This window comes from Malus sylvestris, chromosome 13 (assembly GCF_916048215.2).
Source record: "Malus sylvestris chromosome 13, drMalSylv7.2, whole genome shotgun sequence".
Lineage (NCBI taxonomy): Eukaryota > Viridiplantae > Streptophyta > Magnoliopsida > Rosales > Rosaceae > Malus > Malus sylvestris.
Genome location: NC_062272.1, coordinates 8,129,214 through 8,151,278, shown reverse-complemented (window position 1 = coordinate 8,151,278; position 22,065 = coordinate 8,129,214). Strand labels below are relative to the sequence as shown.

The 22,065-nt window shown below is 35.7% G+C and overlaps 1 protein-coding gene across 1 annotated transcript; it reads left to right on the top strand.

Moving 5' to 3' along the window:
* Positions 1-16,323: 16,323 nt before the first annotated feature.
* LOC126597344 (F-box protein At1g67340-like) lies at positions 16,324-18,173 on the top strand. The gene is made up of 3 exons (XM_050264129.1): positions 16,324-16,697; positions 16,843-17,005; positions 17,142-18,173. Exons 1-3 carry the CDS (start codon positions 16,438-16,440, stop codon positions 17,907-17,909), a joined length of 1,191 nt encoding a protein of 396 aa, XP_050120086.1. The 5' UTR covers positions 16,324-16,437; the 3' UTR covers positions 17,910-18,173.
* The last annotated feature ends 3,892 nt before the right edge of the window (positions 18,174-22,065 follow it).

Sequence of the window (22,065 nt, the reverse complement as noted above, 5' to 3'; positions counted from 1 at the left end):
ACCATTTACGATTACGAGGGTCCCTAACTTGTGGCAAATGCGTTAAGCAACATCCTCTGCATTGTCTCCTTCAAATTCCCCTGTTTAGTCAGTGGGTGCATGCTTTGCATTCTTTTCTCTTTTTATTTTACACATAAATTAATTAGATTTCTTTCTTTTTCAGACTTCTTATTTAATTAACCAAGTTGGTTGATTTTTTAATATTCCCGATGTACGGAATGAAGAATAAAGATAAGATAAGATTGACATTTCTCAACGTCAAACCCCCTCTTCTCTAAAATATCGCCATATAACCCAAAGTTCATGAGACGACCTGGCTTGTGACTCTAGATATTCTTATCCTATATATGAAAAATATTTTTTTTTTTAAATGCAAGGGGACTCTCTTAAAAGTAAGATTTTCTGCCACCTCAAGTTTGTAACACAATGTTTTATAATGTTGATATAAGAATTGACGTTCAACTATGAGATAACAGAGAGTCCGTAGAGAGTCAATTTTGGAGAGTATCATTAGCATTTCTCTTTTTAAGATACGCAAGCACGTAATTTAATTTATTCAAATTGTAATTTGTATATTTTTTTTCATAACTTAGAAGTTGAACGTATCAACTATATGTCGCATACTCAATATACTAAGTAAAACGATTTATTACATGACAAGTGTTTCATATATACATAAAATTTTGTTCGTTATCATATGATATATATAGTTTCATTTTAGATTTTTAGTTTGTCACTTAGCTATATTCTTTTCTTACAACCAAATTTAGAATTTGTTTTTCTTCTTTTTCATACTTATACCTACACGGCAAGTTGTGCCACAACCACTTCAGTTCCCTCTACGTGTACTAAAGTTTACCACATCAACTCATGATTTTGGTGGTACCAAAAGTGAGTCACAATTGACAAAAGAAAATATCACAAGAAATGGATAACGTGGAAATCCTTGCCACCAAAAATTTAATGCCTTTAACTCCATATATGCTAAGGGTTGCCATGAAAACAAAAATGTGTTTTTCTAGCCATAAATTGTTCCATAAGAGTGTGTGTTTATGCAAGCCACCAAGTGTCCTTATTGGAATTAGTAGGGCTTTTTGTGGTCCCATATAATATGAAACCCTTAATTATAAGAATGGTTTATGAACTTTATCCGTAGTCTAATTTTAGTCATAAACTCTCATATTAGTTTCTTTAATTCTTGAACTTAACAATGTATTGTACAATTGGTCATTTTTACCAACGTCGTCTATTTTTTTGTTAGATTTACCAGTATATTAAGAACCTTATCCCACATCATTACAAATGAATTTAAAAATGAGAAATAAGAAAAAAAGAAAAAAAAACCATAAAAATGAGTTTTTGTGTGTGTGTGTGTGTGTAAGAAAATTGAATACATAAGAATTTTTTTTTAATAGTTCAATATGTGATTTGTTAGTTGTTTAAGTCCAACTACAATTTTATCAACTACCAACTTTGAATTCGCATTGCCTAATATTTACAAGTTGCTAAAGTCCAATCATTTTCATTTTGTATGTTTGTAGTTCAAATTTCATTTTATTTTATGCAACGCTAACGTTTTTCGGCCTATTGGGTGGGAGCAACCGAAGGGGGACAACACGGGGCAAAGGGCATAGCTTTGAGTGACTTGATTTTTTGCTCTTTGACAGCCCGTCACTCAAAGCTCCTCTTGCGCGACCTTGCCGACTTTGTTTAGATATTAATTCATAATTTTTCATATGTTTTTCAGCTTCTTCGATTGTTGTTTTTAGTTTTAAGTTGATTTTTGTTAGTTTTAAGTTGAAGTTCCTATTATGTCTCTAGATTTAGCGAAAAATATGAGGTTAGTGGAAATGATAAATGGTGCCACACATTGTTAAGTTCAAAGATTAAAGAAACTAATATGAGAATTCAACTGTTCAAGGACTAAAATTAAGGGAACTTTAATGAAAAGCTCCTAGTACTGTTCACTTTAACGAAAAACCATATTTTTACACAAAAAAGTCAATCCCGGTACTATTCACTTTACTCTTTATTTTGTCATTTTCGTTAAAACTCAAAGTTTTCAAGTCATTTTCATTAGTTAAAGTTATCCTTAAAATTAAACTATGGGTAAAATTCATAAACTATTTCTACAATTAAACCAATATTAAAAATGCATTCATTTAATTAATTTAATCAGTATTTGTCCACAATACTTGAACCTTGTTGTTAGGGAATCAAAAAGTGGTTAAATATCATTGTCGAATTAATTAAAATTCATATCATTTCATCTCTAACTGAAAAAACAAAAGTTCAGTGTCATTCGGTTTTTATTTTTCGCTATCAATATAAATAATGCAACAATTTGTTTGTTCTTCTTGCGGTTTCTTATAGAACCTGTCTTGGATGAGGTAAAAATGAAATTGAAATTTTTTAACGAACTGAGCTACAAACTGTTACGTAAAACAATTTATTTTCAGTGAAAAGCTTCATGGGAGGTTTCTCTGCAGTGCCCCGACAAGAATTCAACCAGCACAGCCAAATACAAACGGCGTTAACTAACGTGCGGTTAAATACGTTGACCAGTTGACTCCATCTTTTATTTTTATTTATCAATCAAATTTCCACGTCAGCAGAACAAACTACTGTTATGATCGAATCGCGACACATATGCTTTGAGCTTCAAACTTTGTCTTGCGTGGCAACTGAAGCACGTGCCAACACTTTGCCATCGATGACCAAAAGGACTCCCACGTGTCGAGGGGAGAGAAGAGCCGTGCATCAGCTGGAGGGAACAACACAGCTGTTTCATAACACCCAACAAAGGGGGTCCTACCGTAACAGCTCCACCCTTAACAGATTCTGTCCAACTTTAACATTAGAGGTGTGATATCCCAACATTTCATTTTACTTCTTACACATTTTTTTAATTTTTTGCTGTCGGATCGGATAAATTGAACAAGATCAACGGATAGAAATTAACAAGGGGTGTGTGAGAAATAAAATGGGGTGTGTGGATAGCACACCCCTTAAAAGAAAGGTATGCTCTTGCATACGATAGCTTCCCCATTCGTGTACCATTTCCTCCACGCCTTAGGCCATCTCCAACTAACGGCTGGCTAGAGGGCTCATTTTAGCTCTCTGGCCCTCCAAGAAATTAATATTTTAATGAACAATGCAGTGTCATATTTCTTATCATCTCCAACCGAGAATCAAAGAACCATAAGGTCAAACATAATTGATTATTTAAATTTAAAAACTACAACAACTTAAATTAAATGAAATAGAATGAAATATTTAAAATAAATTATGAAAATACTTACTTCGTCGTAGTAATTGACGCTGATTTCATGTCTACTTGCGGCGGTTAACAATTTTATGTTAAATTAATTTTTTAATTTAAGTGTCCAATTACTGGTACAACTTAGTTTGAGATAGTTACATGTATAAATGCACATTTACCATCTCTAATAGGAAGCTTATATTTAGGGCACCTATTATATTTGTCCCACATCGGTTGTGGGAGAGGTTTGAGCAATCAAACATGATTATAAAAGCAACATCCCCACATAGAACCAATCACCTTTCTGAGCCTTAATTAAAAATTCTTTTAAAATTTTTGGCCAAAAAATAAAAAAAATAAAACGGCTACCTGACATCAGCTAACCGTTGAGATTCAAATTTCTTAGCCCGAACTGGGGCTGGCTAGTTAGCTCTTTGGCCCTTTTTGTCCAGTGGAGCCCACGAGCCCTTTGGCCTGACCCTCGGTTGGAGACGGTTTTAGGGCTATTTTTGGCCCTCTGTCCCTCTGGACCATTCGGTTGTAAATGGCCTTAGAGCACTTCCACTCCTCTCAAAATCCTTTGGAAGATAGTAGAATAAATTCCCTTCCTCTCCCAAAACTTCTCCTCCCCATTCTAATCTACTATGCTCTGGGGTAGCTTTGTTGCTCATCTAAGTTAAAATTGACTAATTTAGTCCTTAGGTCATGTGACACAAGACTAACGTCAACTAGAATTAAAAAATATTAAAAACTAAGTAAAAATACAAAAAATATAAAAAGAATTTTTTTTTTCTATAAATGCCTAACCATGTTCTTTTACCTTACACCACATTTCAATATTTTCAAATATTTTCTAATACTTTCAACCAATCTTTTATTATCATCTAAAATTAAAAAAAAAAAAAACTATCTTCTATTATTTCATAAAAAAATTAATAATATTTTAATACGAATTGTCTGAGGTATTCAACTTAAGGTGGCGATCCACTTGAGCAATTATTGTTCATTAAATGTAGTTACTATTCACTTTGGAGAATTGAATTGCCAATTGCTTGATGGATCTTTTAGGTGTGGAAATGCTCTTATGTGGCATCCGGACATACACACTCACCACCATCATCTCCTCTGTTACTTATATGGCATCCGTTTCATGTGTTATAATATGTGACTATTTACAAAATTAACATATCTCTCTTGTATGCTATTATTTTGATAAAAAAGTAAATATATAGGTAAGGTTCTAAATTATGTTAGGCGCTAGTCAGGCAGCAGGCAATGACCTAGCACCTAGGCGTCTAGGTGGTTTTTAATTTTAATTAATTTTTTTATATAACATATTAATAAATTTCTATTTAAACTTAAAATAATTAAATTATTGTATTGAGAACCATAAATTGCAAAATAAAATTATATATATATATATATTATAAAGTATTAGAACATATTGAAAATATGGGAAGCAAGCATATACTATGTGTTTATCCAAGTATTAAACAAGTCTCTTACAATTTTTTGAAAAAAATAAATGCAAAATGAAGGTTATCTAATTTCTGTCTAAGTGAGAGTCGCGACTTAGGTGGGATGCCTAGGAAGATCAATGTAGACGCCCTTTCTTACTTTTCAAACACTTAGAAATTAATCAGGGCAGTGACCAATTGCCTATCATATAGGCAGGGATTTTTAGAACAGTGTACATAAGTAATAAATTTAAAATAGTAACACCACATGAATGTTATTCTAGTGCATCGAAAATTTCTCTATAAGGAGTCAGCACAACATACTTTTAGTATTGAAGGGTTTGTTATTGTGACAGCCCGTCCCTAAAAATTATGGTTTTTATAATTTTAATACATGAAATTACGGAAATGCCTTGTGGACAAAGCGTGATTTTTTAGGACGTATGGGATTTTGGTATATTTTGTGATGTTTCTTGACATATTCGGATAGAGATCGATCTTACGGACGCGTAGGCATAGGTAGAAGTGATTTTGGAGTTACGGTTAAAGTTTTATTGAGTTACGAACCCGAAGGTATTTAGAATGAAATACTATTTTAATTATTTTACACTATGTTTTTTTTTATATTATTAAATGATTTATATGCCATGGGTGTGTGTGTGTGTGTGGATGGGATGGCAGGGGGAAAGGAAAAACAGAAAAAAGAAAGGAAATAAGGAAAAAAGAGGAAGAGGCTACTGCCCAATCGGAGGAGAGGAAGATAAGAGACTGACCAACCAGAGAGAAGAGAAAGGAGGGAATGTGAGAAGGAGGGGAAAATCGGGTCTCCTCCTTGACCCGTGCGACCCGACCGAGTATCAAGGCCAAATCCGTGCATTTTCCGGCCAGTTTCCGATGAATTGTGTTGAACCACTACCTGGAAATACCACCCTAACCCTCTTTCTTCGATTTCCATCCCAAAATTAGAAGAATTTGGTGGTATTTTGGAGGAAAACCCGATGGTGGTACGCGTGGGTGTATGGCAACAATCCGTAAATATTGAAGCCAACCCAACCAATTACCACCACCCATAGGCTCCCCTCAACCTCAGGAACAAAGTCCAAGCAATGGTCGAGGCGTCGGAATGAGTATGGAGGTCGAACTGAAGCACCATTTTCTAGGGTTTCCGGCGGTTCGTGGCCAGTTTGAGGTGTTTTCCGGCCAAATTGGCCTTGGCCGCATGTATAAAATTTATTATACTCTTTGAGATCTTCATTTCTATAATTTTTAAGAATTTTTAGAAATAGTTGAGTTTTCCAGCGAGCTGGAGCGGCGCACAGCCAGTGAGCCAACATGTTTTTATTTTATGAAATTCGTTATTCTAATTATGCTTTTGAGACCTAATTGTTGTGGTTTGAGTATTAGTACGATTGTAGTATATGTTAGATCAAATGAATATATTCGGATTTGGTTTGAACATTGGAAATGTGAACTACGAATGGTTTGATCCCTGTTTAGGGTACGTAGGCAGTCTAACGAGACGTTAGATGCAGCCATACAATATTTGAGACAAAAGCCTTGTTTGGGAAATCGAGCAATGTGAAGGAAATTGGTGAAAATATGAGATTTAACCTTATGATTTAGTGATTGGATGTTGGTCATAAATCATTGTGTGAAGGATCGAGAAATTGAAGTAAAGAATCGTAAGTATTGATAGTTAGTTAAACTTGCATGTAGTTGAGCTTGTCACCGATAATTATTTCTCGAAAATAAATAGTTCGGGAGTATGGCGTTATAGATTGTGAATTTTACGCCAAATTATCGATATATATATATATATATATATATATATATATATATGCTTTAAAGTTAAGTTTTGGATTGAATCAGGGCATGTTCATAAGTATATTTTTGCGCATAATTATTGTGAACGCTTTAAAGTACGAAGGTGAACGCAGGATGCACAGAAAAGTTCAGGTGAGCATATGTTGTGAATTGTGGGATGCAGTTACTGGATAGAAAGAGATCCCATGAGTGCCGATGCTTGGTCTGGCTCCGGCTTCACATCGATATTCTTCACCGGAGGCTCATCTTCTTCGCCATCTTCTCTCTTTAGTGGATCATCCTTTGGGTCAGGATTCTCACCGTCTTGTGGCTCCAGTTGCCTGACGAGTGCAGCGATTTGCAAGTCTTTTTCTTCAACAATCCGTGTTAGCCTTGCGATCGCTTCATTCATTTGAGCCAGTTGTTCTTCGATTGAGGTAACGCCGATGGTCATGACTTGTGCAACCAATAGACGTGACTTTCCTTTAGACATCCAGGATGCTGACGAAAAACGTCGTTGGCTATTTTGGGATGTCATCTTGTGTGCCTCAGTAGCATGCTTCGGTGCCCCCAGCGAGGTCAGGTTGATGACAGACTTGCACCTTTGATGCTCATCTTGCTCTTTTAGTGGCACCAACTTTGAAGTGGCATGTTGATGAGCGGTTGTGGCGCCAATGGATTGTCCGTTTGAGGCAGAAGTGCTTAGGATCATTCCCTCAGTGGTTGCGAGAACGGCTTGTCCCTTGCTTGATGCCATTGACTTTAAGGTGTGTTTGGATTCCTTGAACGGAGAAAGAGATGAGAGGTAGAGATTATCCCACCGGGCGTGCCAATTTGTGAACACGAAAATTTCCTGAAACGAAAACAACGTGTACAAAGAAAGATTTTGGTGTTAATGGATTTGTAGGGTTACAATCTCTCTCAAATTTGATCCTCTGATTCGATCTCCGTAAGGTGTTGATTTGTGGATGTTTCGTTGATCCAAGGGCCGTCGAGGCTTGATCTTGGATGAACTGTTGGAAGTTTCTTCAAAGGGCCGTGGGCTTGATCTTTGAAGGTGGATTTGAGCGGATTTTCAAGGAGCCGTTGGGGCTTGATCTTGAGGATGAGTGTTTCTTCAAGGGCCGTTAAAGCTTGATCTTGAATAACGGTGATGAACAGATCTTCAAGGGCTTTTAGGCTTGATCTTGAAGAACAGTGCTGAACGGATCTTCAAGGGCTTTTGGGCTTAATCTTGAAGAACGGTTGGATGTGTGGATTTGTCAACGTTGTTGATCCAAAGGGCCGTTGGGGCTTGATCTTAAGATGAACGAATGATAAACGATGGTGCTTTCTTCAAGGGCCGTCGGGGCTTGATCTTGAATAACGGTTGGATGTGTGGATTTGTTGATGTTGTTGATCCAAGGGCCGTCGGGGCTTGATCTTGGATGAACGGATGATGAACGATGGTGCTTTCTTCAAGGGCCGTTGGGGCTTGATCTTGAATTGGTGGAAGTTCTTCAAGGGCCTTTGGGGCTTGATCTTGAATTGGTGGATGGTTGATCCAAGGGCCGTCGGGGCTTGATCTTGGAAGAACGATGAACGAAGAACGAAGAGAGCTTTCTTGATTCTTCGGGAACCTTGAGAGCTTTAGAGTTTCAAAGCTTCAAAGATTTGGGGGATTCTCTTCCAATTTGGGAGTAGAGAAATGTATTTGTGAATTGGTTGATGATACCTTGATGTAGAAGCCTATTTATAGGCTTTGAGAATGAATCACCACCACAAAATATTTTTTTCTTTTCCAAGCACCATTGCCTAATTTCCCACTTAATACAATTTTAAACTTGAAGTGGTAATTTTATGGCCTAATTTTCCACTTAATATCATTTTAAACTTGATATGTGCATGCTTTGTCATTGCCCAAAATGAGAAGAAAACCTTGTTTTGATCTTCAATGGATTGAAATGTGCTTGCCTTGTCGTTGCCCAAAATGAGAAGAAAAACTTGTGTAATCCTCCAAGGGTATTTCTTTTTATTTTGTTGAGTCACACACCATGTGTACAATTTGTATGACACGTGGCATATGCCATGTATGCCTTGACACGTCAAAATTTTAATGCGTTGGTGAACATTTATTTCACCGCAATTTTGATGTCTACAGCCCCCTTAGGGTAACTCAATATTGAATAGCCTTCAGTGAACAGTAACTACATTTAATGAACAGTAACTGCATTTTACATCTCCACCCCTAAACTGAATAGTCATGGCAATAGGCAATACAATATTAGTATGTTTTATTTTATAAAATAATAAAAAAATAATTTTATTTGTAATTTTGGATAGGATTTTTAATCGGTTTCGTTGTAACACGTGTCATTAAATAAGAAATTACAACCCAAAGTATTTGAGAAAATATAAAATTATGGTGTAAGTTGGAAGATAATGATTACATATTTATAGAAAAATTAAATCTTTTTTTTTTCGGATTTTTTATTAAATTTTTTTACTTTTTATTAATTTTTACCTTTTTAATTAATTTTTTTTTACATTTTAATTAATTTTTTTACATTTTTTTACATTTTTTTAGTTTTTTTATTAATCTTATATCTTGGCTGACGTCACCTTGACGTCAACCAGCATCACAAAGTCTCAGGCTCTCAAGCCACCAATGCGCACCAGGCCTCTTACTCGGGCCCCCCTCCCCAATCGCCCGCATGGGCTAGATGTTGTTGCTGGGGCGTTTGGGTTTTCACAGTCACCTGTCCATCAGGCTCTAGAATACGCTGGAGCTGCTCTGAGTTGATAAATAACATCACGTACGTTCTCTCATTATTGCTATTAACCTACTATTAAACCTGGGGATTGACACTGCGGTGCCACGTGGAATTACACTTGAAATGCCCTCTAAGATAAAGTAACATGAAACCATGAATGTGAATTAGGAGTGAATGAAATCACTAGCTCTAGTGGAATGTGGGAGGAGGTTAATTTGTTGTGTGGTTCAATTTGCACGGCAGCTGATCAGGACTGCTTTGCGCTGATTTACTTCATCATACTACGAGACAAGGCTATCACGTGATGAGACTAGGATTCTCTCCCTTTCTCTTTTCATCTCCCTTCATCCCCTCCTCTTACATTCTCTATTTTGTCTTTCTCTTTCTATAAAAAATTAATATAAGATGTTGACGTAATTTAATTGTGACTGTTCAAATAGGAGAAGAGTGAAGGAGAGAGAAAAAAAAGGGGGAAAGAATCATACTCCCACGTGATGCACACTTGGAAAGTTTAGAGGAGGAGACATTTTTCACCGTAGTCAGAGCAAAGGTGATGCATTATGTGTTATTCTATAAATGGAGGAAAGTTTAATTTTTAGATTATTAATTTTTAACAAAAGTTTCTCACAATGTATATAGTAACACGTGATGTACCACCGTGCTTTCCGGACAATTTGAAAAAACACTCTTAGAGGAGAGCCTTTGCTTTTGCCTTTTGCATGTCTCATCGCGTATACGTTTAGTAAATTTTATTTTACTACATCTTTTCCGTTTACTTGCTTCTCAAGCCACCTCAATACATATCCCAAAACATATAAAAACATAAAAGGCTTTGGTAATTGACTAATTGCACATAAAATACAACATTTTAATTAGTAAAAAAAAAATTTGGGGTTGGCTTTTTTTGTTAATATTCTTGGAATAAAAGAGAATAATGCTATTTAAACGCAAAATTTGTTGCATAGGTTTTGGTAAAATTTTATGGCTTTTATTTTTTTTTGAAAATATACAGAAAATGTTTTTAATTTTATGTGTACAAATAAAATTATTGATAAAGAAATATACATATTCAATCACACTTTATCTCATGTGGAAAAGGTATCACAAACCAGGGGGGATGGAAGGATAGAAGGAGGCCACCTCACATAGCTCTGCACCTTTTCTTTCAAATCCCAAATTACTTCGTGTTATCTTTAGCCGAAGCGGAGGAATTTCTCACGGCTACCCACCACGTGTCGTTTGCCCAAAACGCCTGATCCAAATCCAGTGTATAGAATGAAATATCTGTCGTGTCATATGAAGAGGAGCTAACGTCGAACAACTTGCACGCAAGCAAAATATTGCAACTTGTATTATCTTTTGCGTTCAAGTGGAAATATATTAAGATCCTAATAAGTGGATTGAGATCCTATTCGGAGCTCATACTTTAAGATTGACGGACTAAGAAATCCGGACCAATAGCAAAGACTTTAGGCTAAATTCTTTTTCTTTTTTTTTATTCTCACAATTGACAAGAAATTTATGAAATTACGTTTGCAACGGACTGTCGATCAACTCACAATAAGTTAAAGTGAGCTACAAGTTTAATATTGAATTCACTACAAATATATTTATCATTCTCGTAATCATGTGATTTAAACTTATTATTTTTTACGATAAGTAGTTAGAAATCAAGTGTCGCTTCACCAATTGATCAAGTGCTTTTTTTAATTTTGTTAAGCTTCTTAATTTAAGCAATGAGAGAAACCTCTTAACAAAAAGGATGATGCTCGTCCTGATCGGTTTTGGAATCTTGGTAGCTTTTCTTGCTCTAGCAACTTCTCTTTGTAACTTTTTTTCCTTTCTTATAAAAAAAACACTATTGTTTTCAGATAGGACATTGTAATGCTTATACAAATCTTTGGTTCTGTGTAATCCGACTCACCGTTTCTCTAATTAAAAACTTCAAATACTAAACTATGATAAGTGGCTCAGTAGAAAAGTACAAACAACAACTCTATAAAAAAATGGAAAAATTCTAAATTTGAATTTTATAAATTGCGAGTCAGCTTGATCGTGGCAATGAGTAAATTGCAATTATCAATTAACCTCCTCTGAGTCTGAAAAAAATGAATAACTATAATTCACCACCAGTTGTCTATCTTATAAAAAAACAAAAACAAAAAGAAACTCCAGAAACTCTAGGAGTCAAGCCGCTTTTCCATTTAAAACGTTTGATTAGCAATCGATCGATCGAGAGAGAGGTAGCAAAGAAAGATACGACATGAACAATAATTGAGAATCATCGAACAAGGACCTTAGCCATCCCATCCAAGAGACAAAGAAACTATAACAAAATCCGCAGATAAATCTTCTTAAAGAACTCAAAGCGAAGACAAAGACTCGAGGATGAAAATACAAAAACAAATGGTGAAAATATCGAGGATGAAAATAGTAACATAAATGGTGAAAAAGACTCGAGAATGAAAATATAAGTGAAAATATCGATATCTAAATTTATAAAAATATTAATGCATACATTGATATCGTTGCATGTGATAGAAATTATGGATATTTGCTACAGATTGGTATATCAACTTATTCAGACTTAGTTAAAATTAGGGAATTTTTTTTTAAAAGAAATTCAAAAGTTTGAAATCTACAATAAATTCAAGACAAAATTTCTATAGCAAATTGGTAGATATCGATATTCATTCATTTTTCCATATCTTGCTAATATAGGGTGAGATTTGCATTTAATTCTTTTTTACATTGATCCTGAATTTTTTGGATATTTCGATAGATACGATTTCATGAATTTTTTAAGGGAATTTTAACGAAAAGCTTCTGGTACTATTCATTTTAATGAAAAATCACATTTTTACACTAAAAAGTCAATCATTGTACTATTCACTTTACTCTTTATTTTGTTATTATCGTTAAAACTCAAATTTTTCAAATTTTTTTCATTAATTTTCCTATTTTTTAAACATGGCTTGTCATTGACCGCTTCAAGTTGAAGACATTGAATTTTTAAGGAAATAATTAATTTACGTACGCACAACTCCCCTCCCTGTAAGTTAAGTAACCAACTAGCTAAATCCCATTCCCAACATTAATTTGTAGATCATGCTTATCACCTAGAACCATAAGCTTGGTCAACCACTTCGATAATATTTGTGGCTACAAAACTATTTAACTAAAGTCCAATAATTAACGTCAAATCATTTTGCTAATCCGGTCCAGCCGGCCAAATATAAACTAATTAGCTTCCTCAAATTAATATTTTGTACCTAAATATTTTGAAGACTAAAACTTAAAAAAGAACCGGCCAATTCCACTACTTGGAAACATTAAGGCTTACATTTCTATTTTGTGTTTGAACAAATAATATTATCTACATTAAGAAGTTGAGGGAGTGAGATAATCCTCACATTAAGCTGACCATAATAATGAGATTCAAATTATTCTTTAACGAAAATCGAATCTTAAGATCTCTCACTTACAAATAAAGAAGAATAATACTAAATATTAATATTAAGTGACAATTAAGATTTCTTTTATATCTTGATTATGATCAACATTAAAATGTAAAGACCAAACTCTGGAACGCTATCGGCTTCGTTGATCGCGGGTGCCGCTGCCACCCATAACCCTAACTCCACAATCACCTTTTGGCTGGTTGGCAACAACACAGCCCATCCTTCGTCCCTACGGTGTACAGACCTCACCCCAACACCTATGATAAAATTAGGGTCCCACATTCAGAGAGATTTTTTAATGTGTTAAGAATACAAATCGATACACCAAGTATCATAACACTAATATTTAAATATTTAATAAAAAATAATCACGAGATGGTGGCCAAGTGATAAAGGGCGGATTGCGAAACATCTTCAAACTAAAAACTAGAGGTCTTGCATTCGAAACTCGCTGCAGGTGGGGAAGCCAGACTTTATTGCTGGAATCCTAAAAACTTTGGGAAAATTAATGAAAAATGTTTGAAAACTTACCGTTTTAACGATAAGAACAACTTAAAAGATAAAATAAATAGTATTAGGATTAACCTTTTAATGTAAAAATATAATTTTTTATTAAAATGAATCGTACTAGAAGTTTTTAAGTCCTTAAAAACTTTTTCCACGTCCCCACTCTACTTATGTAAGTTTTGCGGTAGTTTTCTACTTTCTACTTTCAGAAGGAGCCCAAGCAGGAGGAGGAGACACGTAGGTCCTACCACGGTGAAAGTAAAAGGAAATGGATTCTCTCCGAATTACTTCAATTTCCAAAAGTAATGGACACGAGTGGTCGACATCACTCCTTGAGATCCACGTCACTTCCCAACTTAATCCACCCTTTTGTATTAATTTAGATTAGGAGGGCGGCCGGGGCCTCTGTGGTTTAGGGTTTAAAAAGATTACTGGTACCACCCCACTACGCCACATACAATACAAGTCCACAACTACAAATACAGCTACAACTATATATTTTCAATTGATTGATACTGTTATTGCCTCTTTGAACAGTCGACTTCAAAAAAATGTCACGCCTGCCAGGACTTTCACGAATTTAATTTTAATTTTTCCGGTTCGTTTCTTTTTCTCCTTATACATGTCAAATATAGATTCATTACGTTATCGAGGTGTGAATTAAAAAATTTATTTAGTGAGATCATGCTAGAATGCGCTATTAAATTCGTAACTTATCTAAATAACGTGTCAGATATTTAATGAGAAATCATGACATATAGTTTACGCATTCAATATGTTTATATACATACATATATATATATACACATACATACATACATACATGCATACATATATATATATATATATATATATATATATATATAATAGATTAGAAAGAATGCAAGTTTCAGGCTTGGATGCGAAATATTCTCCTACATGAGAAGGTCAAGAACGTTACGATGATTTTTATGGAGCTGAGCTATTTTTTTCGTTCAAATTGTGTTTAGACTTGGAACCTCAACTTTCGTCAACCAGAAGTTAGATGACAAAGAAAAATGAAAAAAAAATATTTAGGCACGGTGATTAATTAGTTTTTACATATCATCAACAAAACCCAATCGCTTTGTAGTTTACGTTTTTGAGATTATAATAATTAATCACAGGAAACTTTTGGTTTTTACGTTTTTGGTTCTGTTTTCTTTTGGTTTGATCTGGACGTTTCTACGTTCCTTATGCGACCACAAATCTCCGTTTCTCTAGATTCTTTCCCTGGTATTTTTCCAAAAGAGTTATGATTAAGTTCTGCTTATCAGTTTAATCACTTTAATTAGGGGCGTCCAATGATTCAGTCAATACATAAATGTCCAAATACGAGTGCCAAATATTTGACTTCGGAATTGAGATTCTGAGACCTACACCACGCACCAGAATGCTGCATTAATTTATTCCGTGCCACGTGATTATTGCTCGATGTCTTGTTACTAGAAAGCCGCCAACTAAAACCACAATTCTGATCTCCACCTGCTTACTTAGTGTAGAAAGATCGTTTGCTTAAGAAAAAAAAACACAACGATTCCTGTTTCAAATTGTATTTGTTTTCTAACTTCGTTTTCTGGTGGTGTAAAAACAAGAGAAAATTGTCCAACGCCATATGACGTCTTGGTCTAAGTTACATAGATAAAAATTTAACATAACATTATATTATTAGATCGAATAATAACGTTCACGATGAATTCATTACATATATGTAAGTTCTTAACTCAGGAGTAAAAATAAATGCGAAATTGTTGTACATGCAGGGTGAAAGTGTGAAAACATGGGCATTGACTTGACATGAGAATAGCAGCAGCTCTAAGGTGTAATCATGTAAATGGCCGTGCACGGAGGAATGGGGATTGTGTCTACGATTTTTGCCGTAGGCATTTAGTTTTGTTGCAGTTTTACGGCGCTGTTGCTGTTTCCAAAGGGTGGTGGGAGAGACTGTTAGGCTTAGCTTGTGATTGATAAATTCTAAAAAAAACACTTTAAGTTCTTTTGGAATCTAAAAAAATATTCTCTAAAAACGTTTTCAATCATTTTAATATCACTTATGTAGTTATATATTCAGTTCCTCTCGTAATTTGTTTGTATTTTTTTCTTAGCACTTGCAACCATCTCAAGATAAAGCAAATGCATTCACAAACATTTTCGAAAAAGCACTTTTAATAAAAAAAAATTTATTAAATTCTAAAAGAATTTAAAATGCTTCATACAAACATCAAGTATATATCTTTTCATCTTTAGTGAATAAGTTTTGGGTAAGTCGGATAAATGTCAGCAACTGTGTGTCATTGTCTTGGAAAAACAATATCTAAAATGGAAGATATTTGTAACGCAAGCAAAACAACAACAAAAACGCACGTCAACCAAAAAAATAAAAAAATCGAAAAAAGAAGAAGAGATAATTCCTCAAAGCAAAAAAGACAAGTAAAACAAAAGAAGAGTAACCGAACCTGTGCGAGTGCTGATTCATACGTTTGACCTTCGTTTGGCCGGGTCTTCTACGGGTGCGCAAATTTTGCTACCTGAGTTTGTTGAAACGACCATGTTCACCACCACACGCACACCCAACGCGTCCCTGTGACGCTTCTAAAAACAAAGAAATAATGGTTGTGTGGGGGTAAAAACTTAAAACCAACGCGCGAGTTTAGCGTTTTAACATCGGGTGACATTTGAAAATAACAGAAGATTAACCAAGTTTAGATGTTTTTACCGTTAACAAAATTAACTGCCTATGTAATGACTCGGAAGATAAATATGTATTTTTAGGAGTGAAAGAAAAATACGAACAAACAGTTAGAAAAGAGATAGAGAGGGAAGAAGGCTCTCTCTCTCTCCTCTCATCGGGTTCGGGTCGGGTTTCGAATACTTTTAATTTTGTGCGTTTAACAGCGGAGAGGGACTGAAAAGCCAAAACGAACCGAGTCCCGACGGGGGACAGACGAACGGATCTGGGTCAACCCTGTTTGACCGTAAATAAAGTAAAGTCCAGGGGCGAGAAGTTGTAAAAAGGACGTTATGTTTTTTATTAAATGTGTGATTTAGTGGTCGCTTGAGAAATATATATTAATTTGTTGGAGAGCATTTGGCTGTGTGTTTCTTCGTCTTCGCTTTTCCCTCTCTTCGTGTATAAGACCCTCACTCGGCTTTTTATTCATTTGTGAGAGAAAATTATGAGGACCAGGGGCGGCGTTTGTTATCCGACAGTAGGCGGAGGTGATGTGTGTTGTCAGAGGAAGAGGAAGAAGGAATTTGCCGGAGGAGAGCGGACGGTCTGCCGGAAAAGGAATAGATTCTCGCCGGGCACGACGACGACGACCTCGTCGGCTCCCGATTCGTTCGACGCTTTGCCGGACGACCTCCTCATTCTTATCCTCTCGAAACTCAGCGCCACCGCCAACTCGCCGGCCGATTTCATCAACGTCTTGATAACGTACGCTCTAATTTCCATTAATTTTTATTTAAATTTGATTCATTTGTGTAAGTTTGGAGGTTAATCGGTTAGTTAGAGAAACGTGGTCGGACTGTGTTTTGAAATCCAACGGAACTGACGATTTGATTGGATGGATAATTAACAGATGCAAGCGGTTGAACGGCTTAGCTCTCCATTCTCCAGTGCTCTCCAAGGCTAATCCGAAAACGTTTATCCTGAAAGCCAAGAACTGGTCCGAGTCGGCTCACCGATTCCTCAAGCTCTGCGCCGACGCCGGCAATACCGAGGCCTGCTACACTCTTGGCATGGTCAGTTCACTCCGAAACCCCCATAATTCTCATTCATATTTTGTTAATTTCATTTGATTACTTGTTTAATCGCGTTTTTATGAACGTTTCGCGGCATTATTATTTATTAATTGTTCTTATTCGTTTGTCCCTGCAGATTCGCTTCTATTGTTTGCAAAACAGAGGAAGCGGAGCCTCGCTCATGGCCAAGGCGGCGATTGGCTCGCACGCGCAGGCGCTCTACTCTCTCGCCGTGATTCAGTTCAACGGCAGCGGAGGCTCCAAAAACGATAAGGACCTCCGGGCCGGAGTGGCGCTATGCGCGCGTGCCGCGTTTCTCGGCCACATCGACGCGCTGAGAGAGCTTGGGCACTGCCTCCAGGACGGTTACGGAGTTCGTCAGAACATAACGGAAGGGCGACGGTTTCTAGTGCAGGCCAACGCACGTGAACTCGCGGCGGTTTTATCCTCTGCGGCGGTTTCGGGAGTCCCCATGCGCCAGTTACTGACGTGGACTCCACTCCCTCACCCGCACCCTCATCCTCATCCGCAGCTGCGGCACCTGACGGGGACGGGCTGCCCGCTGCTCAGCGACTTCGGGTGCAACGTTCCCGCTCCGGAGGTGCATCCGGCGAACCGGTTTTTGGGAGAGTGGTTCGCTGCTCGGGACGGTTCGCCTGGACCGGGTTTGAGGCTTTGCTCGCACGTGGGATGTGGGAGGCCTGAGACTAGGAGACACGAGTTTCGTCGGTGTTCGGTGTGCGGGGCCGTCAATTACTGTTCACGCGCGTGCCAGGCGCTTGATTGGAAGCTAAGCCACAAGGCTGAGTGTACTGCCGTTGAGCGGTGGGGGGATGAGGAGGGTGAGGTTGCGGACGATGACGGAGCTGCCAATGGGGGTGATGACGTTATGGCCGAGAGTTAAGAATTAGACGGTGACGGTAACGGCAGGAAAATGTGAATTAAGACCGAACGGAAAAAGGAAAAGGGGAAACGGGGCCGTTTTGTGGAAATATATGTTAAGATAATCATGGCCGTTGGAAATTTTGTTCACCTTTTTTTATCACAGAGGAGGGTCTTTTGAAGGGAGCATTTTCTTTTTTCTGTTTTTTTTGTACTATAGAGCAACTTTAGCCTTAATTTCGGTAAAAAAAAAATTCCAAATTTATGAAATTCAAATGTTCTTTCCTCTCTTGTTCTTTTTTCCGTACATTTTTTTCCCTATTTCCACACAAAATTCAAATGTTCTGGTTTCGTATGCAAGTAGGTGGCCACAGTCGAGACTAACTAGCTTAATCTACGTATGCAAGCATTGATTTTTTTCTTTCTAAATGATATTCACGTATGCAAAATACATAGTTGGTTTTTTAAATGATATTACACAATTGTCTTCTGGGTAGGTGCCAAATAGGTCATTTGTCACTGGGAATGTTAAATTTTCAAATTCTTTAATTTACGAAGATGTAAATGAAATTTGTATGCATACTATTTTAGCCAACTTAATTAAGTTTATACGTGCAGAATTTCCAGTCTTTGAGTAACTGGTCATGTGACATATACCATTTCTAAGTTTTGATATGAACACACAACAAATCTCATTTATGCTTAGAAAAAGTTTGAAAAATCTATTATTTGAGCATAGATTGGTAGAAAATGTGATTTTATGGGGGTGAGGAATTGGCTTGACTTTAAGGTAAAGTTAAAGATGTTCCTTATCTTGATGTCAAATAAAGAAAAGAGGAATGCTAGTTTATTATTATTATTATTATTTTTAATCTTTTCTTTCTGCTTTTTTTCACTATTTTTTCACATGTAAAATACATTTACACATTAAGCTAAAAAATTAAGGAAAACTAATGAAAATGACTTGAAATTTTGAGTTTTAACGATAAAAATAAAATAAACGGTAAAATGAATAGTACTAAGATTGACTTTTTAATGTAAAAATGTGATTTTTCGTTAAAGTGAACAGTAACAGTAGGTTTTCGTTAAAGTTCCCAAAAAATTAATGTTCTTAAAAAATTAAAAACATAAAAAAAAATTTGAATAAAAGATACTATCTACATTAAGGGGAAAGAGTGCTAGCTTAGCCTTACAATGGATTACAAATAATGTTGTTTAAAATCGCTTTTGGCGATAATTGAACCTAATACCTCTCTCTTACAAGTGAAGAGGAATACCACTAGACCGTAAAACTAAATGACAAAACACAATAATATATTAAAACCCAAACAAAATCCAAATCGACATGGGTATTGCACGTAAATATCGTATAGATAGCCCAATTGACGACATGAGCATGCATTCATGTTTGAAGTCGTGATTGTTTGAGGTGAAAACTTGGGGTTTGGAGATAAGGATTTGGAAGTGGATGACAGGCTAAGTCCAGGAGGCGGAGGGATTGGCAGGCGGCGATGAAGGGGAGTCGAAGGTGGCGTCTGAGTGGAGGTTGAGGGTTTGGATTTGGAGACTGTGAAAGAGCGCAAGCAATGAGCAATTTGTGCGGCAGACACCAAAAGGATGTGTTGATCATCGCACTTGCTTTTAGGTGGTAAAACGGGGTCAGAACACACATTTAAGTGATTGGCAAAGAACAATAGGAAAGGAAAGTAAAAGTAACAAAAAGCTATTAGAATTACTATGTTGTTATATTGTTTTTTTAATAATATTTGGCTACCCAAAGATGAATAAAAGTTTCCGCTAAAAGATTTTTATTGTTGATTTTTATAACTTCGTGTTTATGATCAAAATCATTCATATTATAAATCACTCTATAAATATCATTTCTGAATAAAAAAATCAATTAAAATTAAGGTCGTTTAGTTATCGAACTGTATAAAAACATATGAACGGAATTGGTAAAAGTATTACGAATCATCTATATATTTGCTACAATAGATTGACTAAAAGACTTATTTTTAATTCATTTTTTGCATATATGATCTTTACAGAGTGATTCATAATATGAACGGTTTTAATCATATGCATGAAACTCTATGGTTCAAACACGAAGAATTTTGAGTATGAGTTCCTACTCATTCTTAAGTAGTCAAGTGTTGTATTTTTTTTGGTACTATAATTAAGGAGGTGTTAGGTTTGACTTCAGTATATGACTACAAGTTAATAAGACTAACATATTGTGTGACTTAATTTAATCCGTTTTTAGATTGTTTTAGTGGGAAAAAATGAGAAGAAGAAAAGGGGAATAGAAGTAGTGGTAGTGGGGAAAAAAGATGTGAAATTTGGGAAGTGGTGAAAATAACAACACAAAATTAAAACAGCATCTCTCTCCTGGTGGGAGCGCACTTGTTTTTCTCTTTAACACTTCTTATTTTATTTTCCTTTTTTCAGAGAAAATAAAATCATTGTTGTTGATATTATTAATTGGATAATGTTGAGGAAACTCTTTCAAAGTGAAATTTTTTATTGACATCTCTCAGTTTAACGTCAATTTATGTACCAACATTATAAAATATTATGTTAAAAACATAACGTAACAGAGAGTCTACAAATAATTTCAATTTTAAAAGAGTCGCTTTTAAAATTTATGTTATTCATTTGATGTTGAGTTATGGTGGTCCAAGCCCAAATCATTAAACACATTAGTTGTGATCAGATGGGCGTGAAATTATAGCTCAGCAGCTCCATTTACTCTTTACAAACCCAACTACAACTGTAGCCCAAATATTTTGACTATTTTTCATTTTTACACACCCAACCAGAATGTTGCCAATAGAGTTTGACCACAACTATTGTCTAGGTAGTGATATTTATTTTCGATCTGTAAATGAGAAATTTTAAGTTCGACTTACATTAAACTAACAATTTACACGTCAGATCGAAGTGTGGAACTATGAATTTTAAACTAGGTGGGCTACGTAGTTTTCATAACATGGCTAGTTGAATGCTAACATTAATATTGACGCCAAAGCAAGAGAAATTGGAAAGTCTAAGCGTTAAAACTAAAAATTAGAGCGGCAAATGTTTTACTCAAAGATTGTGTTCATTAATTGAGTAACCAAATATCTCTAAGACGCCCAGTGACATACAAACTTGAGTTGATAAAGAGTTATTGAGCTTAATTTGGGTGGGATATTAGGCTTAATTAGGATGCAGTTCGACTCTGGGTCTGATTGTCAACACAAAACTTGTAGCTAAAGTGGTTAAGAGTACTTACGCTTATACTTAAAGTTTTGTTTCTTTAGTTGTAAATTGTAACTTGTAAGTCAATAGTCACATGTGTGGTTAAAGTCCTAGCTAAATGTTTGCTAGGCATTTAAGAGTGGCTGGTGAAAAACCAGAGAGCATACAGCTGCTCCAGTTTCTTGCTTTCCAAAGTGTAAGCAAAGCCCACAGAGTTCATTGCTTCCAACTCTGAATTTTGGTCTAGAAAACAAGTACAACATTATGATGATGCATCACTGCACAAAACCCAGATCTTAAATTTGAACATTTAAATTTGTAGTTCATATTATTATTATTACCACTTTGCATTGGAATTTGGAAATCCAAAAAAATACAAATAAATTAAGAAAAAAGACAATGTTTAGTACATGGATGTCAGATTTTGAAAATGTTTGTCTCAAATGGATCATGCATAAAAACGTCACCATGTTTTTTTGTTTGAATGAGGATTTTTTTTTTTGGATTTTCTTTGTGAGAATCTTGAGAATCATTTAATCATATTCGTTCATCGTATATCGTGCGGTCATAAATCATTTTAAATCTTTTTATTTAAAATTAAATATAAACAGTACTTGACAAAAATTGATCGCACGATGTACGATGAAAATATGTGATTGGAGGATCTCTGTGATCCTCACAAAGAGGATCCGGAAAGGATCCTCATTCTTTTTGCTTCCAATTTTTGCTTTCTCTCTCGTTTATGCTTAATTAATTAAACTGGTTGGAGTTAAATTTGTACTGCTTTTTTTAGTAAATTGAAATTAAAGTTAGTGATGCAGGGGGCCAATTAGTTCTACAAAAAATGGCGCTCATTCAATGCCCTTCTGCCTACTCCAACTACTGTCTTTGAGTTTTGACCGCCCAAACAAGCTAACAGCAGAAGCAGTTTTTGAAGG

Coding starts and splice junctions, on each gene's coding strand:
- LOC126597344 (XM_050264129.1), top strand. CDS start 16,438: ATGAGGACCAGGGGCGGCGTTTGTTATCCGACAGTAGGCGGAGGTGAT. Junction 16,698..16,842: donor TTCATCAACGTCTTGATAAC/GTACGCTCTAAT, acceptor GATAATTAACAG/ATGCAAGCGGTTGAACGGCT. Junction 17,006..17,141: donor CCTGCTACACTCTTGGCATG/GTCAGTTCACTC, acceptor TTGTCCCTGCAG/ATTCGCTTCTATTGTTTGCA.